General features: G+C 46.0%; 1 protein-coding gene and 1 pseudogene across 1 annotated transcript; one reads left to right on the top strand and one right to left on the bottom strand.

Moving 5' to 3' along the window:
• Window positions 1-938: 938 nt before the first annotated feature.
• On the bottom strand, window positions 939-19114 carry LOC106592389 (neurotrypsin). Its single transcript, XM_045713691.1, has 9 exons — window positions 18373-19114; window positions 15097-15139; window positions 2553-2795; window positions 2184-2322; window positions 1891-2069; window positions 1655-1802; window positions 1344-1522; window positions 1101-1243; window positions 939-953 (listed from the first exon to the last, which is right to left on the bottom strand). Exons 1-9 carry the CDS (start codon window positions 18442-18444, stop codon window positions 939-941), a joined length of 1161 nt encoding a protein of 386 aa, XP_045569647.1. The 5' UTR covers window positions 18445-19114.
• LOC106592390 (E3 ubiquitin-protein ligase TRIM21-like) lies at window positions 8150-10773 on the top strand (annotated as a pseudogene).
• Window positions 19115-27967: the final 8853 nt, after the last annotated feature.

Here is a 27967-nt window from a genome sequence, read left to right as displayed (position 1 = left end):
TGGGTTCACATATAGGCCTATGGGTAAACTCTAATATGTTCTGGCTGTTTAGAATTTTTCGTATTTGATATTTTATTAGGTATTTTATTAGGATCCCCATTCATGGAGTCCATTCATCATTAGTCTATTAATCATCACCTTAGAAAGTGCAGTCCATTTCGTTGTGTTAAGGTTTTGAAAAGAACATCCACATAACCATGTTTTTGCACTCAGTTTCAACCTGTTCAAATTTCAAATTGATCAAGTCGAGGTGAGTTCTAAAAGCATGATACTGTTTTCAATAAGTGTTTGATGTGATTTTCAAAAGCATCTGTATTGATGTCAGAGTGGTTAGAGGGACAATAGAGAGGCCCCCTGAGTACCAGGCCATTAGGACCTGATGGAGGGACAATAGAGCCCTGATTACCAGGCCATTAGGACCTGATGGAGGGACAATAGACCGTTCTGAGTACCAGGCCATTAGGACCTGATGGAGGGACAATAGAGCCCTGATTACCAGGCCATTAGCACCTGATGGAGGGACAATAGAGCCCTGAGCCACCTGATTGAGGGACAAGAGCAAGTTATTAGGACCTGATGGAGCCGGACAATAGAGCCCTGATTACCAGGCCATTAGGACCTGATGGAGGGACAATAGAGCCCTGAGTACCAGGCCATTAGAACCTGATGGAGGGACAATAGAGCCCTGAGTACCAGGCCATTAGCACCTGATGGAGGGACAATAGAGCCCTAAGTACCAGGTCATTAGGACCTGATGGAGGGACAATAGAGCCCTGAGTACCAGGCCATTAGGACCTGATGGAGGGACAATAGAGCCCTGAGTACCAGGCCATTAGAACCTGATGGAGGGACAATAGAGCCCTGAGTACCAGGCCATTAGTACCTGATGGAGGGACAATAGAGCCCTAAGTACCAAGCCATTAGGATCTTATGATCGATTAGCGAGATGGGTACTACCAACACATGTCCAGAGTGCATAACTGTCACGTGAAATTTTACTGCGGTCATGACTCATGATAGCCGGTGTGGCGGTTATATGGTCACCACAACAGCCCATATCATGCCCGCAGGGAAAAGTACACACACACACACACACACACACTGTATCCGAGCTGTCGACAGACCACCTGTGTGTGTTGTTGAGTCCAGTGGTCGTCACACACCGTACCCCAGTACCCAGAGTGGAACACTTCAACACGACCCTCCCATGGACTATCTCCTCCTACCAACCGCACCACACCGTCTGGAACACACACACGTTAAATCATATGTGTGCACGTTATATCCGTTTTTGGGATGTGTGTGTGTGCATGCGTGCGTGGATGAATTATGTGTGTGTGTACCTGTGTAGGGGCTGCAGGATACCCCAGCGTCTTCCATATGGTCACAGTTGTGTTGTTCCCAGTCTCCATGAAGACACTGGTCCAGGAAGACTTCATTTCCTGTACACCTCACGGCGTCCAATAGGATGGGACCTGAGCTCTGTCCGAAGTGGGCCCACGACCAGGCCTTCGCCACACCCCTAAACACACATGGGTCAAAACAACAATAATGACTCTTCCTCCAGCTTCAATATATTTACTCCTACAGTGTCTCTCACACACACACACACACACACACACACACACACACACACACACACACACACACTCACCCGAAGCCCAGCTGTCGACAGATCACCTCTGCATCTCTGTCGTCCCATTGGTCATCGCAGACAGAGCCCCACCTACCACTGTGGAACACCTCCACACGCCCCTCAAAGTATTCTTCTCCTCCAACTAATCGTAGAGGAAGACCACTGCCTGGGGGAGGAAACAATAGCACAATATGCATGCTGAGTAGGGGCACGAGGTACACACTGTGTTTCCTTCTCTCTAGCTTCCTACTGACCTTCTGGTGGAGCACACACAACTCCCGCCTCGTTTCCATGGCTACAGTCCCCGGTAACAAATGTCCTGCTCTGGCATTGGCTGACGGAGCTCTCATCACCACGGCAACTCAGCCGCTCGTAATGGAAGAGGCCAGAGCCCGAGCCGAACCTGGACTGCTGCAAAGCAGTGCCGATCTCACTGAGGACACACACAGTCTTACAGTTGAAACGGAAATGCTGCGATGCTACAATGCCAATCTCAATGAGGAGGCGCACACACACACAAACATACACACTCCTACAACTCTCTTACCCCAACCCCAGCTGTCTGCAGATCACACTGGCATCTCTGTCTGTCCAATGAGAGTCACACACCGCCCCCCACTGACCATTCAGGTACACCTCCACACGTCCACTTCCTGACGATGTCCCGCCCACCAGCCGAGCTGCACCTAAGAGAGGGGGAGAAGGACAGGTACATCAGCCAATCAATAGTCTGGAAAAATAGAGTAGATACTCTGTACACAGCAGAGGAGGCTGATGGGAGGAGCTCTAGGAGGACGGGCTCAGTGTTATTACTACAGGGCTACCCTGGCAGTCGCCATAGGCCCAGCATATAATACTGGATTTGCTTAGTATATTGTCTTGATGTATACATAAAGTATGTTTGCTATAAACCTACCCTGGTGGCAGTCGCAGTAGGCCCAGCCGATGGCCCCAGAGGTCTGTCTGAAGAAGCACCAGGGGTTGGACTCTCTGTCAGGGTTACGGCAGTAGCTGTGCTCCCCAAGGCCTCGACCAGGGTACTGCAGCACGTAGTCTGGAAACTCTGCCCACCGCAGGCAGGGGGCGCCAGAGTCCGTCTGAGACACAGAGCCATTATAGAAACCCAGCTCTGTAAAACCCTCCGAACAGGAGAGAGGGGCTGACAAGACAGAGAGAGAGAGAGAGAGAAAGAGAAAATTAATGAAGACAGAGAGTGTAACATTGTTCTTTCTCTCAACTCTATCTGGAAACCCTTCAAAACAGGAGAGAGAGAGAGAGAGAGAGAGAGAGGATACTGTCATAACTATGACTCCCTCTGAACAAGAGAGACAGATGGGATGGGAGGTTTATAGCAAGAGAGGAGATATGGAGAGGAGATATGGAGAGGAGATATGGAGAGGAGATATGGGGAGGAGATATGGGGAGGAGATATGGAGAGGAGATAAGGAGAGGAGATAAGGAGAGGAGATAAGGAGAGGAGATATGGAGAGGAGATATGGAGAGGAGATAAGGAGAGGAGATAAGGAGAAAAGCATAGGAGGAGAGTCAGGAGAAGAGTGAAAATGTCCTTATTCAAAATCCCCTTGGTTCCTCTATATTCATGTACAGACAGTTACGTATTAATACATACTATCAAATGGACACAGCAGGAGACGTCTATAACACACTACCTCCCACTCCCACCCTATACACCCTATACACTCTGTAGTCTGAGAATCCCTTAGGAGTAAACACTCTGTACTTTACAGGTGGAATTAGTGGAGGAGGCATAAACAACAAACAAAGGCTAAATGAAACTGCTGCTGATGCAAACATAATGCTGAACCAAAGACACACACACACACACACACATACACACACACAGGCAGCAAGAGGGGCAGAGAGTGAGAGGCAGAGAGAGAGAGGCAGAGAGAGAGAGAGAGAGGCAGAAAGAGAGCAAGAGCGAGGCAGAGAGAGAGCAAGAGAGAGGCAGAGAGAGGCCTGAGAGAGAAAGAGACAGCGAAAGAGAGAGAGGAAGAGAGAGAAAGAGGCAGAGAAAGAGAGAGGCAGAGAAAGAGAGAGACAGAGGGGCTGAGAGAGAGGCAGAGAGAGAGGAAGCGAGAGAGAGAGAGCGAGTCAGAGAGAGTCCGGGAGAGAGACCGAGAAAGAGAGAGACAGAGAGAGAGCAAAGAGAGAGAGGCAGAGAAAGAGAAAGAGAGAGGGAGGCCCGAGAGAGAGTCTGAGAGAGAGAAAGAAAGGTAAAGAGAGAGAGAGAGAGGCAGAGAGCGAGAGCAAGGCAGAGAGAGAGGCCGAGAGAAATAGAGGGAGGCCCGAGAGAGAGAGAGAGAGGCCCGTGAGAGAGGCAGAGAGAGAGCGAGGGATAGGCTGAGCGAGACCGAGAAAGAGAAAGGCCGAGAGAGAGAGAGAGAGGCAGAGAGAGAAAGGCTGAGAGAGGACGAGAGAGAGAGGCCGAGAGAGAGAGAGACATAGAGAGACAGAGAGGCAGAGAAAGAGAGACAGAGAAAGAGGCCCGAGAGAGAGAGAGAGGCTGAGGCTGAGAGAGAGGCAGAGAGAGAGAGGCAAAGAGAGAGAGAGAGCAAGGCAGAGAGCGAGAGCGAGTCAGACAGAGGCCGAGATAGAGAGAAGCCAAGAAAGAGAGGCCCAAGAGGGAGGCCCAGAGAGAGAGGCCCGAAAGAGAGAGTGTCCCTAGAGAGAGAGAGTAAGAGAGGCCGAGAGTAGGATGGGGCAGAGAGAGAGAGAGACAGAGAGAAAGAGAGGATGAGAGAGAAAGAGAGGCAGAGAGAGAGAAGAGAAAGAGAGAGAGACAGAGAGAGCGAGAGAGAGAGAGAGAGAGAGAGAGAGAGAGAGGGGGGGCCGAGAAAGAGAGGGGGGCCGAGAGAGAGAGAGAGAGAGAAGGGCCGAGAGAGAAGCATCAAAGCCAAAGGAACTGAATAATATTAACAAATGCTATAGATGGAAGTAAAGCAGTGTAGAAACCTACCAAAAAACAACAAATTCAAGCCTTTTAGACAACTTCCTGAACAAAACGTTCCACTGTAATAGTGAAGGTGTAAACCTGGCAGTAGAAAGCCTCAACAGTATATTTGACCTCTCAGCTTCCCTATCAAATCTAAAAATGTCAAGTAGACAACCTAAGAAAATTAACAACAATGACAAATAGTTTGATGAATGCAAAAACCTAAGAAAGAATTTGAGAAACCTGTCCAACCAAAAACAGATACCCAGAAAACCTGAGTCTACGCCTTCACTATGGTGAATCACTAAAACAATACAGAAATACAGAAAAACCTTTCTACATTGTAGAATAATAGTGAAGACATCAGAACTATGAAATAACACATATGGAATCATGTAGTAACCAAAAAGTGTTAAACACATCAAAATATATTTTAGCTTTTAGATTCTTCAAAGTATTCACCCTTTGCCTTGATGACAGTTTTGCACACTCTTGGAATTCTCTCAAAATACACCCCCCCCCCACACACATACAAATTCCAATCAGCAATATTTAAACTCCTTAACATCATCCTCAGCTCTGGCATCTTCCCCAATATTTGGAGCCAAGGCCTGATCACCCGAATCCACAAAAGTGGAGACAGATTTGACCCCAATAACTACTGTGGGATATGCGTCAGCAACAGCAACCTTGGGAAAATCCTCTGCATTGTCATTAACACACACAAAAAACGATACATACCTCGGCCTAAACATCAGCGCCACAGGTAACTTCCACAAAGCTGTGAACGATCTGAGAGACATGGCAGAAAGGGCATTCAACGCCATCAAAAGGAACAGAAATTTGACATACCAATTAGGATCTGGCTAAAAATACTTGAATCAGTTACAGAACCCATTGCCCTTTATGGTTGTTGGGTCTGGGTTCCGCTCACCAACCAAGAATTCACAAAATGGGACAAACACCAAATTGAGACTCTGTATGCAGAATTCTACATGCAGAATTCACCGTGTACAACGTAAAAAACAAATAATGCATGCAAAGCAGAATTAGGCCGATACCTAGCTAATTATCAAAATCCAGAAAATAAGTGTTCAATTCTACAACCACCTAAATAAAGGAAGTGACTCCCAAACCTTCCATAACAAAGCCATCACCGACAGAGAGATGAACCTGGAGAAGAGTCCCCTGAGCAAGCTGGTCCTTGGGCTCTGTTCACAAACACAAACAGACCCCACAGAGCCCTAGGACTGCAACACAATTAGACACAATCAAATCATGAGAAAACAAAAAGATAATTACTTGACACATTGGAAAGTATTAACAAAAAAAACTGAGCGAACTAGAATGCTATTTGGCTCTAAACAGAGAGTACACAGTGGCAGAATACCTGACCACTGTGACTGACCCAAACTTAAGGAACGCTTTGACTATGTACGGACTCAGTGAGCATAGCCTTGCTATTGAGAAAGGCCGCCGTAGGCAGACCTGGCTCTCAAGAGAAGACAGGCCATGTGTACACTGCCCACAAAATGAGGTGGAAACTGAGCTGAACTTCCTAACCTCCTGCCAAATGTATGACCATATTAGAGACACATATTTCCCTCAGATTACACAGATCCACAAAGAATTCGAAAACAAACCCTATTTTGATAAACTCCCATATTTACTGGGTGAAATACCACAGTAGGCCATCACAGCAGCAATATTTGTGACCTGTTGCTACAAGAAAAGGGCAACCAGTGAAGAACAAACACCATTGTAAATACAACCCATATTTGTTTATTTATTTTCCCTTTTGTACTTTAACCATTTGTACATCGTTACAACACTGTATATATAGACATAATGTGACATTTGAAATATCTTTACTATTTTCTGACTTCTGTGAGTGTAATGTTTACTGTTAATTTTTACTGTTTATTTCACTTTTGTTTATTATCTATTTCACTTGCTTTGGCAATGTTAACATGTTTCCCATGTAAATAATGCCCTTGAATTGAGAGAGAGAGAAAGAGGGGGGTAGAGAGCGAGAGAGAAAGAGGGGCAGAGAGAGAGAGGCAGAGAGAGGCAGGGAGAGAGAGAGAGAGAGAGAGGCAGAGAGAGAGAGGCAGAGAGAGGCAGGGAGAGAGAGAGAGAGGCAGAGAGAGAGAGGCAGAGAGAGGCAGGGAGAGAGAGAGAGGCAGAGAGAGAGAGGCAGAGAGAGGCAGGGAGAGAGAGAGAGAGAGAGGCAGAGAGAGGCAGGGAGAGAGAGAGAGAGGCAGAGAGAGACAGGGAGAGATGTAGCAGACGTTCCATAGAGTAGCAGGATCAGACTCTATTGTCACTGAGCTGAATCTGACTACAGAGTTCATGCAGCACACACTCTGCCAGACACACACACATGCAGGCTGACACACTTACACGTGCACACGCACACACACCCTGTGATTAATGGCCAGGGCAGAGAGAGGAGCTGCAATAGTTATCTCTCACAAAAACACAGCTTGGCTTTCCTTGAACATCATCTAACCATGCTAAACACACACACAGTCTTTCCCAGAGGCTGTACCCCTCATACCTCATTCCAATCTGGAAGAGGAAGATAGATGAAGAGAGCAAAAGAGGGAGAGGAAGCGAGAGAAAGAGGAAGAAAGAGGAAGAGAGTGAAAGAGGAAGAGAGAAAGAGCAAGGGGAGTCAAAGAAAAAGCAGCCTAGCCCCGGACTAAAGAGCCCCGGACTAAACAGCTCCGGACTAAAGAGCCCCGGACTAAAGAGCCCCGGACTAAAGAGCCCCGGACTAAAGAGCCCCGGACTAAAGAGCCCCGGACTAAAGAGCCCCGGACTAAAGAGCCCCGGACTAAAGAGCCCCGGACTAAACAGCTCCGGACTAAAGAGCCCCGGACTAAAGAGCCCCGGACTAAAGAGCCCCGGACTAAAGAGCTCCGGACTAAAGAGCCCCGGACTAAAGAGCCCCGGACTAAAGAGCCCCGGACTAAAGAGCCCCGGACTAAAGAGCCCCGGACTAAAGAGCCCCGGACTAAAGAGCTCCGGACTAAAGAGCCCCGGACTAAAGAGCCCCGGACTAAAGAGTCCTGGAATAATGAGCCCCGGAATAAAATAAATTGAATAAAAAGCCATTGAATAAAGAGCCCTGGAATAAAGAGCCCTGGAATAGAGAGACATGGACTCTCCATTGAAAGTGATTCTTAGTCCAAGACTAGGCTTGATCTGTATCCAGGAAAACGGCCTGTTATGTTAGAAGCTAAACCATCATCTTGTCAGTAACAGAGATTCTGTTTTATTTTTCCGACTGTATTCCTCAAAACGTCAATGGCTTATTAAAGCAATTGACACGTTAACCTTGGTTTCTGAGAATCTGACAGAGCCGGTTGCAGGCATAAGCGGTTGCTTAAGGGGTCTAGACAATCTATACAAACGTAGCCGGCGGAGATCCGTTTGCATCACTCTCTACGTAGTTCTATGTACGTTTGTGCGGCTGAATTTTTGGAACGCGATGCCAACGGACCTCCGTCAGCTCCGTTTAAGTAGACTGTCTAGAAAACTCAGTCGGGTTCTCAACTTACTATGGCAAAATGACTTGAATTTTATGAAATGTGTTATACAACTGCAGTTTTCTCTACGCCCCATGGGAGAATGTGTAGAATTGCAGGAAATCAACTCAAACTGGAAATGTTTCTTTCTACTGTAAAATTTGCCACGAGTTTGCCCCGCCCCCAACCAAATGTCACGTAGGGCCCCCAGAATGCTAGAACGTGCTAGAACGTGAAAACCCTCAGCAGAGACTTTAGACAGGCATATGAAATATCAACGCTGTCCCTTTAAGAGCAAAGATATGCAAAGAGCAGATAAGGAAAGAGTTGACTGACATCGCTTTGCTGAAGTGAAAGTTAAATATAGATGAGGAAACTGCACACAGAAACAACCATTATCCTGTTCCTCAGAAAGACAACATTGGAGCTTAAGAGTCTACCTTTGTAGAGAAATTAAAGGAAAATATAAGATTTTTAGGTGAGTAAGAGAAATAGAGACAGAGGGAGATGGAAAAACCTTGACAACAGGACCACAACTACCATTCAGGATACCGAGGTCACTGTGAGAGTGAGAAAAAAACCGCACCAGTTTACGGTCTAAATGCTGACTCATTCTAGGACTTGTGTTTGCTCTGTTATTGTGCTCCAGAAATGGCGTCCCCTAGCCGTCTCCTGTCTGAAGAGCAGTTCCAGTGCTCTATCTGTCTGGATGTGTTCACTGAGCCTGTCTCCACTCCATGTGGACACAACTTCTGCAAGGCCTGTATCAGCGGATACTGGGATAGCACTGACCTGTGCCCGTGTCCAATGTGTAAACAAATATTCCACCAAAGACCAGAGCTAAAAACCAACACAGCATTCAGAGATGTTGTAGAGCATTTTAAGATGATCAGAATCAGAGACACAGACGAGTCCCCTGCCGAGGCTGGAGAAGTGTCCTGTGACGTCTGCACTGGGACAAGGCTCAAGGCCCTGAAGTCCTGCCTGGAGTGTCTGACCTCTTTCTGTGAGACTCACCTGCAGCCTCATCAGAGAGTCACCGGCCTGAAAAGGCACAAGTTAATAGACCCCGTGGAGAATCTGGAAGACAGGATGTGTAAGAAGCATGACAGACTGCTGGAGCTGTTCTGTAGGACCGACCAGACGTGTGTGTGTCAGTTCTGCATTGAGACAGACCACAAGAATCACCACACTGTCCCTCTAGAGGAAGAGTGTGGAGAGAGGAAGGTTCAGCTGGGGAAGACGGGCGACAGATACGGCAGATGATCCAGGAGCGAATGCAGAAGGTTCAGGAGGTCAAACATTCAGTAGAGCTCAACAAGAGAGACGCAGAGAGAGAAATAGCGGACGGCCTGCAGGTCTTCACTGCTCTGGTGTATTCCATTCAGAGAAGCCAGGCTGATTTCATGGAAGTGGTTGAGGAGAAGCAGAAAGCAGCAGAGAGTCGTGCTGATGGGCTCATTAAAGAGCTGGAGCAGGAAATGACTGAGCTACAGAGGACAAGCACTGAGCTGGAGCAGCACTCACACACTGAGGACCACCTCCACCTCCTCCAGAGCTTCCCATCCCTGTGTACCCGAAACACACAAAGGACTGGTCTGAGGTCAGTGTTCACAGTGATATGTGTTTGGGGGGGACTGAGGAGGGCTGTGTCTGAGCTGGAGCGGACACTTCAGGAAGAACTAGACAGAGCGGTGAAGAGGTTGTGTGATGTTGAGCTGAAGACAATTCAGCAGTGGTCAGCGGATGTGACCCTGGACCCTGATACAGCCCATCCATTCCTCATCTTGTCTAGGGACCGGAAACAAGTGAGATATGGAAGCACATGGCAGAAACTCCCTGACAACGCAAAGAAATTCTGTAACCCAGAGAGGTTCTTGAATCACCTCTCTGTCCTGGGAAAAGAGAGTTTCTCTTCAGGGAGATTCTACTATGAGGTGCAGGTGAAGGGAAAAGCTGAGTGGCTTTTAGGAGTGGCCAGGGAGTCCATCAACAGGAAGGCTGACATAAATATGAGCCCTGTCGATGGCCTCTGGACTGTGTATATGAGGGGTGAGGATATCTATGAGGCCTACACCTCTCCCCATGTCCCTCTCTCCCTGAGAGAGAAGCCCCAGAAAGTGGGGGTGTTTGTGGATTATGAGGGGGGTCGGGTCTCCTTCTACAATGTGGAGACCAGGGCTCATATCTACTCTTTCATTGGCTGCACCTTCGCTGAGAAACTCTATCCATACTTCAACACCTGTGACAATGAACTTGGTCCAAACTTAGCCCCATTCGTAATCTGTCCTGTCAATCACACAGACTGAATGTAATGTTGTACTTTAGCACATGATATTATCTGTAATTAGTATGGACATGTAATCCCATGGCGCAATGATGAGAAGAAATAACATCTGGAGTAATATGGTGTTATGTACAGTTGAAGTCGGAAGTTACCATACACCTTAGCCAAATACATTTAAACCCAGTTTTTCACAATTCCTGACATTTAATCCTAGTAAAAATTCCCTGTTTTAGGTCAGTTAGGATCACCACTTTATTTTAAGAATGTGAAATGTCAGAATAATAGTAGAGAGAATGATTTATTTCAGCTTTTATTTCTTTCATCACATTCCCAGTGGGTCAGAAGTTTACATACACTCAATTAGTATTTGGTAGCATTGCCTTTAAATTGTTGAACTTGGGTCAAACGTTTCGGGTAGCCTTCCACAAGCTTTCCACAATAAGTTTGGTGAATTTTGGCCCATTCCTCCTGACAGAGCTGGTGTAACTGAGTCAGGTTTGTAGGCCTCCTTGCTCGCACACACTTTTTCAGTTCTGCCCACAAATTTTCTATAGGATTGAGGTCAGGGCTTTGTGATGGCCACTCCAATATCTTGACTTTGTTGTCCTTAAGCCATTTTGCCACAACTTTGGAAGTATGCTTGGGGTCATTGTCCACTTGGAAGACCCATTTGCGACCAAGCTTTAACTTCCTGACTGATGTCTTGAGACGTAGCTTCAATATATCCACATAATTTTTCTTCCACATGATGCCATCTATTTTGTGAAGTGCACCAGTCCCTCCTGCAGCAAAGCACCCCCAAAACATGATACTGCCATCCCCATGCTTCACGGTTGGGATGGTTTTCTTCGGCTTGCAAGCCTCCCCCTTTTTCCTCCAAACATAATGATGGTCATTATGGCCAAACAGTTCTATTTTTGTTTCATCAGACCAGAGGACATTTCTCCAAAAAGTACGATCTTTGTCCCCATGTGCAGTTGCAAACCATAGTCTGGCTTTTTCATGGCGGTTTTGGAGCAGAGGCTTCTTCCTTGCTGAGCGGCCTTTCAGGTTATGTCGATATATGGCTCTTTTTACTGTGGATATAGATACGTTTGTACCTGTTTCCTCCAGCATCTTCACAAGGTCATTTGCTGTTGTTCTGGGATTGATTTGCACTTTTCGCACCAATGTACGTTAATCTCTAGGAGACAGAACGCGTCTCCTCCCTGAGCGGTATGACGGCTGCGTGGTCCCATGGTGTTTATACTTGCGTACTATTGTTCATACAGATGAACGTGGTACCTTCAGGCGTTTGGAAATTGCTCCCAAGGATGAACCAGACTTTTGGAGGTCTACAATTCTTTTTCTGGGGTCTTGGCTGATTTCTTTTGATTTTCCCATGATGTCAAGCAAAGAGGCACTGAGTTTGAAGGTAGGCCTTGAAATACATTCACAGGTACACCTCCAATTGACTCAAATGATGTCAATTAGCCTATCAGAAGCTTATTAAGCCATGACATCATTTTCTGGAATTTTCTGAGCTTTTTAAAGGCACAGTCAACTTAGTGTATGTAAACTTCTGACCCACTGGAATTGTGATACAGTGAATTATAAGTGAAATAATCTGTCTGTAAACAATTGTTGGAAACATTACTTGTGTCATGCACAAAGTAGATGTCCTAACCAAATTGCCAAAACTATAGTTTGTTAACAAGAAATTTGTGGAGTGGTTGGTAAACAAGTTTTAATGACTCCAACCTAAGTGTATGTAAACTTCCGACTTCAACTGTTTATAGTCTATAGATAAATGGGTATGTACTGGGTTGAAATATGACTATATAACTATAAATGTGGAGGCCAGGTCTTATATCTACTATTTTACTGGCTACACCTTCACTGAGAAACTTTATCCGTATTTCAATCCCTGTGATAATTATTACGGTACAATGATAGCCCCATTGGAAGGATCTGTGGTTCAAAACGTTGATCCGACTAGGTGAAAAATCATCGACGTGCCCTTGAGCAAGGCACTTATTAACCTTAGTTGCTCTGGATAAGAGCGTCTGCTAAATGACTAAAAACTTCTACTCTCTAGCCTGCTATACACACCATCGCTACGACAACAATACTGCGTTGCTACGACAACCACACTCTCCTCCATCGCTACGGGAACCATCACCATTCTCTCAGCTCCCATAATCCATTTAACGTTCTCAATGAGCATTTGACACGGTTCACAAACACACACAGAGAGTTGAGACCACATGGGGGGGCTGGTGTGTGTCTGTGCTCTAACACACAGAGAGTTGAGACCATATGGGGGGGTTGGTGTGTGTCTGTTGAGACCATTTGGGGGGGTTGTTGTGTGTCTGTTGAGACCATATGGGGGGTTGGTGTGTGTCTGTTGAGACCATATGGGGGGGTTGGTGTGTGTCTGTTGAGACCATATGGGGGGGGGGGTTGGTGTGTGTCTGTTGAGACCATATAGGGGGTTGGTGTATGTCTGTTGAGACCATATGGGGGGGGGGGGTTGGTGTGTGTCTGTTGAGACCATATGGGGGGTTGGTGTATGTCTGTTGAGACCATATGGGGGGGGGGTTGGTGTGTGTCTGTTGAGACCATATGGGGGGGTTGGTGTGTGTCTGTTGAGACCATATGTGGGGGGGTTGGTGTGTGTCTGTTGAGACCATATGGGGGGGTTGGTGTGTGTCTGTTGAGACCATATGGGGGGGTTGGTGTGTGTCTGTTGAGACCATATGGGGGCGGTTGGTGTGTGTCTGTTGAGACCATATGTGGGGGGTTGGTGTGTGTCTGTTGAGACCATATGGGGGGGGTTGGTGTGTGTCTGTTGAGACCATATGGGGGGGTTGGTGTGTGTCTGTTGAGACCATATGTGGGGGGTTGGTGTGTGTCTGTTGAGACCATATGGGGGGGGTTGGTGTGTGTCTGTTGAGACCATATGGGGGGGGTTGGTGTGTGTCTGTTGAGACCATATGGGGGCGGTTGGTGTGTGTCTGTTGAGACCATATGGGGGGTTGGTGTGTGTCTGTTGAGACCATATGGGGGGTTGGTGTGTGTCTGTTGAGACCATATGGGGGGGGTTGGTGTGTGTCTGTTGAGACCATATGGGGGGGTTGGTGTGTGTCTGTTGAGACCATATGGGGGGGTTGGTGTGTGTCTGTGCTCTAACACACAGAGAGTTGAGACCATATGGGGGGGTTGGTGTGTGTCTGTGCTCTAACACACAGAGAGTTGAGACCATATGGGGGGGTTGGTGTGTGTCTGTGCTCTAACACACAGAGAGTTGAGACCATATGGGGGGGGGTTGGTGTGTGTCTGTGCTCTAACACACAGATAGTTGAGACCATATGGGGGGGGTTGGTGTGTGTCTGTTGAGACCATATGGGGGGGTTGGTGTGTGTCTGTTGAGACCATATGGGGGGGGTTGGTGTGTGTCTGTGCTCTAACACACAGAGAGTTGAGACCATATGGGGGGGGTTGGTGTGTGTCTGTGCACACAATAGTAAAGCATACTGATGTACTGGACGCTAATCAAACCAAGGAGGGCCTTTTGCATCATCATATCCCAGACAAATCTTCACGCACATTTCATCCAATCAGAACCATCCCCTGCCCAGTTAGAGACTCATGCCTTCATGATTTAACAAAATGATTTAGACCAGGATGAGGGAGAAAAATGTTGTTATGCGTTTACATGCAGTGTGTTTTGATGTTGGTTTAGTGTGATTTGTTGTGTGTTGTAAATAAACAATTGTTAATTTTAAAAAAAGTATAATAATTTTTAAAGACTCTTCTGTCTGATTGGCCAGAGGACAGTGGGAGGGGTTTATCATCAAAAGGTCTCAATGAATCATTCGCACTGCAGGGATTTGGCTGCTTGTGTGTGTGCATACAGTATGTGTGCTTTGTGGATTTTGACACTTGGAGTGAGACCAGAAATGATGAATCAGCTGGTCTTTGCAGTGAGCGAGAGAACCCCACCCCATCACAACCACCAGCCACAGAGAGAAAGAGGGAATAGAGATGGATGGAGTAAATGGGAGGAGGGGAAAAGAGTCTAGAAGGACATGGGTGGGTAGGAATGGAGACTATATGAGTAGGGGAAGAAGGGGTGGGACATTTTATGGAACACAAAGAAATGGGGAGAGGGAAAGGGGGAGGGAATAGGAGAGGGGAAAAGGGGAGGAAATAGGAGAGGGAAAGGGGGAGGAAATAGGAGAGGGAAAGGGGGAGGAAATACGAGAGGGGAAAGGGGGAGGAAATACGAGAGGGAAAGGGGGAGGAAATAGGAGAGGGAAAGGGGGAGGAAATAGGAGAGGGAAAGGGGGAGGAAATAGGAGAGGGAAAGGGGGGAGGAAATAGGAGAGGGAAAGGGGGAGGAAATAGGAGAGGGGAGGGGGAGGGGAATAGGAGATGGAAAGGGGGATAGGAGAGGGGGAGGGGCATAGGAGAGGGGGAGGGGCATAGGAGAGGGAAAGGGGGATAGGAGAGGGGGAGGGGAATAGGAGAGGGGAGGAGGAGGGGAATAGGAGAGGGAAAGGGTGATAGGAGAGGGGGAGGGGAATAGGAGAGGGGAGGGGAGGGGAATAGGAGAGGGAAAGGGGGATAGGAGAGGGGGAGGGGAATAGGAGAGGGAATGGGGAGAATAGGAAGAAGAGAATAGAAGGGATTGTTAGCCTACCTGCGTTTTGCACCTCGTTTAAATAACTGTCATCAGCCATCACCTGAGAGGAGAAGAACACAGACATTGTTTCAGATTCACACAACGTCAGATAACACAACCTACTGTCAACATTTCACATCATATCTGTTACACAACAAATAAATACTATATTGACCCTCAGAGGGAAAATTGGGTTTACCACCAATAAAAGACAAAAGTAACCAAAGTGGTTTGTTGGACCCCGCTCGCATGATGAATGACCTTGTCTAAGAGGCTTTAGCTCAGTGGGCTTGTCTTGTGATATGCAGACGATGCAGGTTAAATCCCGTCCTGTCACACGTACAAACATTTCAGACACACAGACATGCAGAATACAGAGACCTGGGTCATGAAGAAGCAAGTATTAGACAGTTTCAGATAGTATCTGACAGAATGCTGTGTAGTACAGTTTCTCATAGTCACAGAAACCAGGTCAGAGAGGAGAGACAAGAAGAGGAGAGGAAACTGGATAAAAGAGGACTCAGATAACATCTATAAACATTTCATCCTCTTCACCTTGATTTCGACAGTTCATTTCCACTCAAGGGAGTTAGAATGCAAGCACAGGCGCACACACACACACACACACGGCGCACACACACACACACACACACAGGCACACACACACACACACACACAGGCACACACAGGCACACACACACACACACACACACACACACACACACACACACGCACACACGCACACACACACACACACACACACATCATCTCCCAGTGGTAATGCCCTGGCTAATCATATTACACAGTGAACAGGTGTTTCTGATGAAAACCTAACATGCTGATGATTTCTCCACTCATATCAATCTCCCAGTTACCATACTGTTACAGCAGCAGATCAGATGTTACCACAGCACGGCCGAGACCAAACCAACACATCCAATTTTCACACTAACATGCCACTTAGAATGAATCAGTGTACTGGACATGCATTCTAAATGGTCAAATTGTGTTGGTATTGGAACCGATAGCCTCAAACCTGTATACTACCACACACAGAGACAGGGTTACAGAACAGGTACAGACACACACAGATATCCACCATAAGACAGTCAGCAGAGCCCGCTAAGCTAAAGCCTAAGCAATAGCTCTGGGAGCTAACACAAGTCTTCAGGACTCAGGCAAGGTTTCTCTTCACATGAGTGTTCACATGACTCACCAAACCAGTTGTGTATCATTAACACCACACTGGCTTCCCCCCTGACCCTCCCACAACCAGTCGTGGCCTACACACACCTCAACAGACAGAAGTTACTATTTGTAGCAGGTTAGGAGAACTTAAGCAGCAGGTTAGGAGAATTGGGTCAAGGTTAGGAAAATGATTTGGTTTAGCTAAAATGCTCTACTAACCTACTACGAAAAGTCATTTCCATCCATAGCTGTAAACCATCTAGCCACAACCCACCTCACCTCGCCCGTCCAATTTCCTTAACTTAAAGATGCTTGTTGAGGGATCCATGAGACAGTAATATAGTACCAACTCGGAATTATCTGCGAATCTGGACCAACAGTTCTAGGCCATTTGAGAAATGATTCACTCGTAAGCCTATATAGGCAATAGGCTACATTGTGTCTCAATACAACATAATACATATTGCAGATACAGATGGTGCTGATGTTCTGCTGGAGGGGAGAGGGGGGCTGAGGGGGGCTGACGGGGTGTGAGGGGGGCTGAGGAGGGCTGACGGGGGGTGAGGGGGGCTGAGGAGGGCTAACGGGGGTGAGGGGGGCTGATGGGGGTGAGGGGGGCTGAGGGGGGCTGAGGAGGGCTGACGGGGGTGAGGGGGACTGAGGAGGGCTGATGGGGGTGAGGGGGGGCTGAGGAGGGCTAACGGGGGATGAGGGGGGCTGAAGAGGGGTGAGGGGGGCTGAGGAGGGCTGACGGGGGTGAGGGGGGCTGACGGGGGGGGCTGAGGGGGGGCTGAGGAGGGCTGACGGGGGGCTGAGGAGGGCTGACTGGGGTGAGGGGGGGCTGACGGGGGCTGAGGAGGGCTGAGGGGGGGCTGACAGGGGTGAGGAGGGCTGACGGGGGGTGAGGGGGGGCTGAGGAGGGCTGACTGGGTTGAGGGGGGCTGAGGAGGGTTGACGGGGGCTGAGGAGGGCTGAGGGGGGGGCTGACGGGGGTGAGGGGGGCTGACGGGAGGTGAGGGGGGCTGACGGGGGGTGAGGGGGGGCTGAGGAGGGCTGACTGGGGCTGAGGAGGGCTGACGGGGGTGAGGGGGGCTGACGGGGGTGAGGGGGGGCTGAGGAGGGCTGACTGGGGCTGAGGAGGGCTGACGGAGTGAGGGGGGCTGACGGGGGGCTGACGGGGGTGAGGGGGGCTGAGGAGGGCTGACGGGGGTGAGGGGGGCTGACTGGGGTGAGGGGGGCTGAGGAGGGCTGACTGGGGTGAGGGGGGCTGAGGAGGGCTGACGGGGGCTGAGGAGGGCTGACGGAGGTGAGGGGGGCTGAGGAGGGCTGACTGGGGTGAGGGGGGCTGAGGAGGGCTGACGGGGGAGTGATTGAATTGCTGCGACAACGGGAAACAGCGCGTGGTGCAACTGTACATCCACGCGCCACCAGGGGAAAACAGGCAGGGGCTGGTTCCTATGATACCCCGCCGTGAGTGTTGTGTGTGTGTGTGTGTGTGTGTGTGTGTGTGTGTGTGTGTGTGTGTGTGTGTCGCGCCTCGCTTTATCCGCTCAATTAGACAAAGACATCAAGCAGACTCCTGTGTGCAAACACTGACGCAGAACAATAATGTATATTATTAATGCCTGACTAATAATAAAGGCTAAGGCATGCATGCACCTACATTCAAACTGCTTCGTCCAGCACAATGAGCCTCTCTGTACCCCTTGTGGTACCTATAGGCTAAAACGAAGTATTGTTGAATGAAATGATAATGAAAAACGCAACAAAACGTAAATAATGTTCCATTTGAATGAAGTATGTGATTCCAACCATTATGAAACGTAGCCTATAGCACCTAGCCTAATGACCGTTATGTCGGTGGAGAAAATATGGGGCGCACCTTCAAAAAGAGGCACTGTTGTTTTATTTGACCGTATTTCTCAAGGTTAATTTCATTTAGATCAAATCTGTTTTGCAAGATATGCTTTTTCCAAGATATCCGCAAGAGTAAACATAGTCTACGTACGGGATATGAAAGTGTGAGGAAAAAGGGCTCACCTTGAAAAGGAACGCAATTATAGCACATAGGGGCCACTAAATTGGCTACTGATCGTAGTAGCTTACCTCTGAAAGCACTTGGAGCCAGAGGCAGCTGAGGCCGATGAGAAGCATCATTTTCCGGGTGTTTGGATCCATCCTGGCCGCTGTGTCAGTGTCACAGCCTGGTAAAGAAATGACACCCCTCTCCCATCTCTGTCACAAACTGACCGCGAGGTGGATCGCTATTCACCACCGCGCACGGACTCGACAGAGGATGCCAAGAGAGCGCGCGAAGGTGTAGGCCTGGTAAACTGGTTTTATGAATGATACGACAGAAACATCTCCCGTTTCAACCAAAACCTCTCCTTTTCTTTTCTCTCTCTCTGATGATATGAGGTGTCGGGGGGAAAAAAACACACACACCCTTCGAGTGAACACACACCCACACCACTTCCGCGCCTTGAGTGGAGGAGGCGACTAGCGCCACTTTCGGTTGAGATCTAATTGTTCCATGAGTTGATCCTGACTCTCAAACTGACAAGTTAACCACACCATGGGGATACGGCGCCTACTGCTGCTTCTCATATACCTGGACCCCCTGAGCGTTCTCTGCGCCGCCACCGGAGGCAAGAAGGTGAAGCACAAGGCGATTGAATCCAGCGTCGCCGCGGCGATTCCCACCGCTTCCCCTGCAGGACAACACTCGACCGAGGACCACGAGACATACCTGGGTTACGGACACGATACGTACCTGGGTTACTACATGACGTGAGCGGACAATATGAAAAAGAGTTCGAGTGTCTCAACACATCTCACCCCTACTGCTGTGAGGTCTATTACCACTGGTACTGCTGTCAGTTCAAAGGAAGACTAGCCTAACATCAGGACAGCCTTTTGACCCGAGTATGGACCAGACGAACACTGCGGTGCACATCACTTTTGCAGTTCTGGCGTAAAAAACTGTTTTGTGGTGAGAGTTTCGGCTAAAGTTGCCTATGATGAAGCCACAGAGCCCCCTCCGGAAATGAATATCAATAGATATGCCATAGAGAATATATATTCGTAGAATGAATCAAAATAATTAAAAGGATGTCCAATTACAAAAGCATATTTTGACCATTGGTTAATTGTGTAAATAATCCTCTAAGAAAACCAACGGTCCAAACCTCATGTCTCTATCATAATCAGTTCAAAAGTTATTGGAGTTTTTACCTTTGTAGGATGGCCAGAATTATGGTGACTAAATCAAGGGTATTTAACCAGGGGTCCGCGGGCACCTAGGGGTCTACAGAGGTACTGCACATTATTTTATTTTAAAAGTGGATTTTAAAAAAAAAAGTATTATTTCACTGTTTTTATGAATATCGCTAGTGTCCTGTCACAAATAACTTTGATATTCCTGTTTATTTAAATCGCTGAACTAAAATACAGTTAATTTGGTTACATCAGAGGTCATACACATGTTTTTATTTATTTAACTAGGCAAGTCAGTTAAGAACAAATTCTTATTTACAATGACGGCCAAACCCAGATGACAGTGGGCCAATTGTGCACCGCCCTATGGGACTCCCAATCACGGCTGGATGTGATGCAGCCTGGATTCGAACCAAGAACTGCAGTGACGCCTCTTGCACTGAGGTGCAGTGCCTTAGACCGCTGCGCCACTCAGGAGCAAGGACAAAAGTATGTCGACACCCCTTCAAATTAGTGGATTCGGGCCTACCAGCCCGGACCAAGCTACAGGGCCTACCAGCCCGGACCAAGCTACAGGGCCTTCCAGCCCCGGACCAAGCTACAGGGCCTACCAGCCCCGGACCAAGCTACAGGGCCTACCAGCCCGGACCAAGCTACAGGGCCTACCAGCCCGGACCAAGCTACAGGGCCTACCAGCCCGGACCAAGCTACAGGGCCTACCAGCCCGGACCAAGCTACAGGGCCTACCAGCCCGGACCAAGCTACAGGGCCACGAGAACGCTTGACGCTGAAGACTTCACAGAGCTGAAACAAGCATACAGTATGTGATCAGTAGCCTTGCTTAAATATGTTTTATTGAACGCACACAAGAATGGTGTATAGGTACCTTGTAGTAAAGACAAGTATACAATTCTTATATAAACATAAAAGAGCAGTAAGACAGAAAAAGAGAGTTATAGGTAAAAAAAATATATATATAATACAAAATAAGATATACAGATCAATGACAGGTAAACAGAAAGAGGAGTGGTGTCCACATACTTTTGTATATATAGTGTTCTATATAGAACTATATAGTGTTCTATATAGAACTCTTTGGTTCTTTTGTGTGTGTGCGTGCCTGTGTGCCAGTAAGGGGATGTTAAAAATGAGAGATTTGGAGCTTTACTTGTCCGTTTCCATACCAACGGTTTTAGCGTGGGGATTGGCTCATTTCGATGAGACGGTTTGGGAATGGGGAGTGTGGGGGGTGGTACTGGGTTTGGAGCCAGAGCCTCTCACATCCATTCTACTGAACAGAAACACAAGGACTCTTGGAAGATTAGTCCAAAACAGGCCGGAAAGAGATCCTAATCAAATAACACACCACCACTGCACCTTGAGGAGACGAGCACCACTTTCAGTTGAGAACTGTCCCATAAACCACTGCAGAGTTAGAATTGGAACCATTGGAATTGACCCCAGTCCTGATCTAGGCACTGTACAGCCCTTAGGATGTTGATGATAAACTCCTATTATCGTCATCTTAGCTTTAGAACACCCACACTTGCCGTTGTTTTATAGGCTACATGATCTTTGGTTTGTAGCTTGCGCTCTTATGACAATGTTGCATGTCTCTATCTCACCCCCTCTGATAGCCAGTAGCTACCTGGGTGGCTGTTTATTGATAGCCTACACAGGATAGTCTAATGTCATTGACTATATTAACATTTGTATGCTTGTTGTTCTAATGACGATTCACTCTTTTACACAGCGAAGATGAACTGTTCTGATCATTTCCGATTTCAACTCTGTGACAACCTTTTACTGTCGGTTTTCTTTCTGACATTATGCCTCGTCACTGGCTCTACAGAAAGCTGAGTCTTTGGATGGATTTCTTGGCATCAGCTCGATGCTCCTGTTTATGTGCACATTAGTAGGGGAACATGTAAGCCTGGCTGGTTTTCTATACCATACTCGGCTCTGAAATGAAACCATTGGATTTTAGTATTGTGAATGAGAGGTTATCCCCCATTTTGAAGTGACTTTTACAGAAGACCTTGACCAGACAACTCCTCCTCTATGTCCCATATAGGCCTATGGTTGTCCATGCTATATGTTCCTTGTTGACTTATGTCTTACTTGATTAATGTGTACTGTCTTGTAGAATAACCCTGACGTTTTTTCAACAAGAAGCTAACAAGTTTTGCTTTAGGTGATGCCAACAACAACATAAAATCCATGCGCGGTGTCCACATGAAATCATACTCTTCTCCCTTTGATGTCACACACAATGCTAGACAAATATGGGAATGTGCAAAGGATCTCTTTGTGTTGAAATGGTGCATATGGTTAAATCTGCCTGTTGTCACTGCCTAACTTCTTTAGGTAGCCTAGTGGTTAAGAGCATTGGGCCAGTAACTGAAAGGTCGCTGGTTCAAATCCCCAGCCGACTAAAACAAATCTGTCTACGTGCCCTTGAGCAAGGCACTTAACCCTAATTGCTTCACCCCTAAAGTCGTGCTTGATAAGAGTATCTGCTAAATTACTAAAATGCAAATATGAATATCTGTCATGAATTGGCGTTGCCTTGAACCTGGCACATAGGACTTACAAGTTATGGAATTCATATTGATATCTGATTTACAAAAGCAGTCAGTGAGGTTTGGATCTCAGTCCCAAAGTTTATTGCATATCTTTGAATGTGATTTTGTTATGTTTGTTGCATTCCACAACTCTGTCTTCAGAAACACAACAGTGACTTGGTTACAGAAACCATTTAGTCCATGTTTGAAGATGCAGCAATGTCTCTATTTTCTGTTAATAGATTTGAACACATTTTAGTTGCATGACCCTTACTGGTTTAGAAGTTTATATTTAACCAGGCAAGTCAGTTAATAACAAATTCTTATTTACAATGACGGCCTACCCCAGCCAAACCTGGATGATGCTGAGCCAATTGTGCACCACCCTGTGGGACTCCCAATCACAGCCAGATGTGATGCAGCCTGGATTCAAACCAAGTACTGTAGTGATACCTCTAGAACTGAGATGCAGCACCCCTAGACCCCTGCGCCACTTGAGTACCCATACTATTAGAAACTTTTATGACCTGTCTGTTGAGAACATGAAAATCATTTTGAAACCAAAGTCAGACACCTGCACACATAAGTTTGCCAAATTCTAATCCGATATGAACCTACATTTTAATTTTCACATCACATAGAATGTTGTGATGTTCATTCAATGTTGTTTTTCAACTGTTTTACAGAACAATGTTTTGTCTGTTCCTATTCATCTAAACTTGATCATTGATTTATGGTTTTAATATTTTCAAGGCAAATTTCCTTTCAAGAACGGGGAAGCTAATTCAATCTAAACTTTAATATTTCCTTAAAGAAAAATGTAATACTTCTGATAGTGTAACTTTAATGATTTTCCTATTTTATCTCAATTTTTTTTTAAATAAAATTTTACCCCCATTTTAGTCAATTGGTATTTACGATCTTGTCTCATTGCTGCAACTCCCCAACGGCTTGGGAGAGACTGAAAAGATTTGGCATGGGCCCCCAGATCCTCAAAAGGTTCTACAGCTGCACCATTGAGAGCATCCTGACCGGTTGCATCACCGCCTGGTATGGCAACTGCTCGGCATCTGACCGTAAGGCGCTACAGAGGGCAGTGCAAACGGCCCAGTACATCACCGGGGCCAAGTTTCCTGCCATCCAGGACCTACCGTAATTTCCGGACTATTGAGCGCACCTGAATATAAGCTGCACCCACTGAATTTTTAAACCTCCTGTGCAGCAGCTCTATTTCCTTTTCCAACAGCCAGATCAATCGCCTTCAACTTGAAAGCTGCATCATATGCATTTCTCCGTGTCTTTGCCATGATGAGGGTGACAAAATGACTGCTGTAATCAGAATGATGGGAAGTTTGAGCGCGCTGATTTAATCTAAACAGTAAACAAAAAGTTGTTTGACCTTAACCCGTTCGGCAATTTCATTGGTCTAATGAAAGCTTCATGCCGCCAAAAAACTGAGCACGTCACAGAATGTGTATATATATTTTTTTTTTTTAAAGCGGAAAAATCCATATATTAGCCGCGTTATTGTTTAAGCCGCGAGGTTCAAATCGTTGGAAAAAAGTAGCGGCTTATAGTCCGGAAATTACGGTATATAATAGGCGGTGTCAGAGGAAAGCCCATAAAATTGTCAGAGACTCCAGTCACCCAAGTTATAGACTGTTTTGTCTGCTACCACACGGCAAGCTGGACCGGAGCGCCAAGTCTAGGACCAAAAGGCTCCTCAACAGATTCTACCCCCAAGCCATTAGACTGCTGAACAATTAATACAAATCACCACCGGATAATTTACATTGACAAAAATAGGCCATAATGGCCATAATGACCATAGTTATTTTGGGAGAAAAAAGGGGGAGGCTTGCAACCCGAAAAACACCATCCCAACAGTGAAGCACGGGGGGTGGCAGCATCATGTTGTGTGGGTGCTTTGCTGCAGGAGGGACTGGTGCACTTCATAAAATAAGTGGCATCATGAGGCAGGAAAATTATGTGGATATATTGAAGCAACATCTCAAGACATCAGTCAGGAAGTTAAAGCTTGGTCGCAAATGGGTCTTCCAAATGGACAATGACCCCAAGCATACTTCCAAAGTTGTGGCAAAATGGCTTAAGGACAACAAAGTCAAGATATTGGAGTGGCCATCACAAAGCCCTGACCTCAATCCCATAGAACATTTGTGGGCAGAACTGAAAAAGTGTGTGCAAGCAAGGAGGCCTACAAACCTGACTCAGTTACACCAGCTCTGTCAGGAGGAATGGGACAAAATTCACCTAACTTATTGTGGGAAGCTTGTGGAAGGCTACCTGAAACGTTTGACCTAAGTTAAACAATTTAAAGGCAATGCTACCAAATACTAATTGAGTGTATGTAAACTTCTTACCCACTGGGAATGTGATGAAAGAAATAAATGCTGAAATAAATAATTCTCTCTACTATTATTCTGACATTTCACATTCTTTAAATAAAGTGGTGATCCTAACTGACCCAAGACAGAATTTGTACTAGGATTAAATGTCAGGAATTGTGAAAAATGTTGTTTAAATGAATTTGGCTATGGTGTATGTTAACTTCCAACTTCAACTGTATCTGCATGGCATTTTGTCTTAATTTTGGCCGATGAACTCATGTTTATTTCTAAAGATTAACTCATGTTTTTGCTCCGTTTTTCTTCTCAGGCCAGGCAACAACCCATACTGCAGGCCTACTGTTCCATAAAGAAGTCAGCCAGCGTTTGTACCAAGATTCGCATGGGCCATCATTCAAACAAAGAGATGGCTCCCTGGCCACCAGTACATGTTTCCAAATTATGTTAGCATTACCTGATCTGTGTTTGAATGTGACTGTGATGACAATACAATCTAAAAACTATGCTGGTAGTCTTTTGTCCATTCTTTAATTTTTTATTATATTTTTGCAATTTTAGTGCACTATTTTTGTTTAATCGTGATTAATCACGTTGTCTGAAAGTGTTCAAAACACACTGAAAACACACTGAAAACACACTGAAAACAACACCATGTAAAAACAAGTTGACATTGAGGTTAAAGAAAGTGTGCTTTTTCAATTGACCTAATTTTGCTAACCGTTTCTTTAGACAACATCAATATGTCAATATTAGTGTAATGTTTTTATATGAACAAAATCTTAATTTCAGAATTTGCGATTAATCGTAATAAATCCTGTGATTAACTCAATTACATTTTAATCATTTGACAGTCCTAATTTTAATATATTCTTTGCGAGAAATATTACTATTCATTAGTAGTAGCCTTAATTAATAAATTGCACCATACAGGTGCAATTTAAATTGCACTTATAAATAGGGCTACCTTTGGTTCAGTGAAGAAGAATCCCTAGGGTTCTGATGAAAGAACCCTACAAAAGGGTTCTAGAACTTTAAGGGGTATGAAGCAAGCAATAGAACCCTTTTCGGTTCTTTATGGAACGTTTTTTTCTTAGATTGTAGAGAGATTAGTAAAACTACTCCTCTTTTTTAGACTTTGTTTATCTACCGACTTCAGGGCATAAGATCCCTCATGAAATTAAAAGCTAAATGTGTTTTTGTCTTCACAAGACTTTGAAGTTTGGTGTTCATTGTTAACGGTTTGTTATCTCTAACCCAAATCTCTGTTCTGCCTGTGTGAGTGTGTGTGTGTGTACTGAGAAGGCAACTGCTGACTCTCTGGTTAGCTCTGTGCTGAGCTGTAAGCCAATGCAATGTGTAGATGATTATCTTCTCTCTCTCTCATCCAACTCTCCTTGTCTCCTTTCCTTCACCTCCTCCAGCCAAAGAAGAGGCATGGTTCAAATCATATCATTTGCACCCTTCCTTTGGCTCTTGTTGACTCTCCTTATGATGGAGGCTAGTGAGGGGATTGGAATCGGGCTGAATCACAACTACCTATTACCTTGTTACTACTCAGCAAAACAGGGCACACTCACACACACAACCTGTCCATGTTTCTTTGTTGCTGTTGTTCCATACCCATCTTGTACCTCGCCTACTACACAAGAGTCACATGGTACAGTGCTGATTTTACAAACTCCCAGTTGTCATGGCAACACAAGGGTTACTACATGTCTGAGTGGTTGACAGAGCGCTCTCCAGTTCCTATTGCTAATTTGAGAACCTACAATAGCACTCATACTCTTCGACAGGGGAGGATGTGACCAGGGATAATCCCGTATAGAATACATTAGAATTAGAATTTAGAATTAGACGGCAGAATTAGAGTTAGACGTGGAATCAGGCCATGAGTCGGCTTCTGTCCTATTCTGATGGATATAGTCACTGGGCCATAATAGGCGGAGCTTTGAAGATTTAACTTCACTTAACACACAGGCTGAGTGATGACAGCACACCAATCCCATTACCCCATCCCCAAACCGTCCCATAAAAACGAGCCAGCTCCCACAGCTAAGACAGTTGTTATGGTAACGGATCAGTAAAACTCCAAGTCTCTCCTTTTTAACACCCTTCCCTCTCAGGCAACCAGACACACACAGAACTAACCCTCCCTGTGTGGGTTGTAAGGATGTGTGAATATGCTGCACTGCTAGAGAGAGGGAGAAAGAGAGCGAGGGGGTACAGGGACAGAAAGGGGGGTACAGACAGACAGACAGAGAGTCAGACAGGAAAACAGGAAAACAGACAGGTACAGAGACGAACAGAGAGCGAGGCGGTACAGGGACATAAAGACAGACAGACAGACAGACAGACAGACAGACAGATAGAGAGTCAGACAGGAAAACAGACAGGTACAGAGATGAACAGAGAGCGAGGGGGGTGTTTGTCTTCAGCAGCACTGTGTAGCGACAGATCGTTTATCATCTCCTGCCACCGGCACGGATGGTGTTCAGCGATATCATCCACCGCAGAGTGTGTGTCTGTCAGGAGATGTTTACAGGAACTCTCTCTTCCACCGGCATCTCCACCCCCTCCATATGGAGTCAGCGATGAGAAGAGGTGTGTGTGTGTGTGTGTGTGTGTGTGTGTGTGTGTGTGTGTGTGTGTGTGTGTGTGTGTGTGTGTGTGTGTGTGTGTGTGTGTGTGTGTGTGTGTGTGTGTGTGTGTGTGTGTGTGTGTAAGCTTGAGTGAGTGGAGATTAAAGTGTGGCCACACCCATTTTAAGGTCAATGTCATACATAACCATTACTTTCCAAATGTAACCTCTGACTGAACCGGAAATTCTGTATGATTATGGGGCAACACACTAACACTGTACTATGAGCCCCAGGTAGTCACAACAGGAAATGGGGTGAGTCCACACGAAACCAGGACAACAACAAAAAAATACCATGATTTGGGGGATTTTCAGGAAATCTAATTCACAGAATGGTAATATGGAGGAAGGATTGTTGACATATGTCATTAATTAATGTAAGAAAATTGTTATTGAAATAAAAATGCTACTCATATTACATATATATTTATTAGACCAATATCTGCTTTGTAGCACCTACAGATGAAATACTGTGGAGTCTTAAAGAAGGCCTGGGTATTGCCAAAATGTCATAAATATGCCAAAATATGAATTATATCTATTGTGCTTTTAGATATAAATGTAAAAACAATGTGAACAATACTTCTTTCGAAGGACTATGTATTAAAGTTAATGGAAATCCCCCAAAATACACAGTACCAGTCAAAAGTTTGGACACACCTTCTCATTCAAGGGTTTTTCTTTATTTTTACTATTTTCTACATTGTAGAAAAATAGTGAAGACATCAAAACAATGAAATAACACATGTGGAATCATGTAGTAACCAAAAAAGTGTTAAACAAATCAAAATATATTTTATATTTGAGATTCTTCAAAGTAGCCACCCTTTGCCTTGATGACAGCTTTGCACACTCTTGGCATTCTATAAACAATTTTCATGAGGTAGTCACCTGGAATGCATCTCAATTAATTGGTG

The sequence above is a fragment of the Salmo salar genome, unplaced genomic scaffold (assembly GCF_905237065.1).
Source record: "Salmo salar unplaced genomic scaffold, Ssal_v3.1, whole genome shotgun sequence".
In the NCBI taxonomy this organism is placed as follows: Eukaryota; Metazoa; Chordata; class Actinopteri; order Salmoniformes; family Salmonidae; genus Salmo; species Salmo salar.
Note: the sequence above shows the minus strand (reverse complement) of the source record. Positions and strands in the feature narration are given on the sequence as shown.

Coding starts and splice junctions, on each gene's coding strand:
- LOC106592389 (XM_045713691.1), bottom strand. CDS start 18,444: ATGGATCCAAACACCCGGAAAATGATGCTTCTCATCGGCCTCAGCTGC. Junction 2,070..2,183: donor TGCAGACAGCTGGGGTTGGG/GTAAGAGAGTTG, acceptor GTGTGTCCTCAG/TGAGATCGGCACTGCTTTGC. Junction 1,523..1,654: donor TGTCGACAGCTGGGCTTCGG/GTGAGTGTGTGT, acceptor ATGTGTGTTTAG/GGGTGTGGCGAAGGCCTGGT.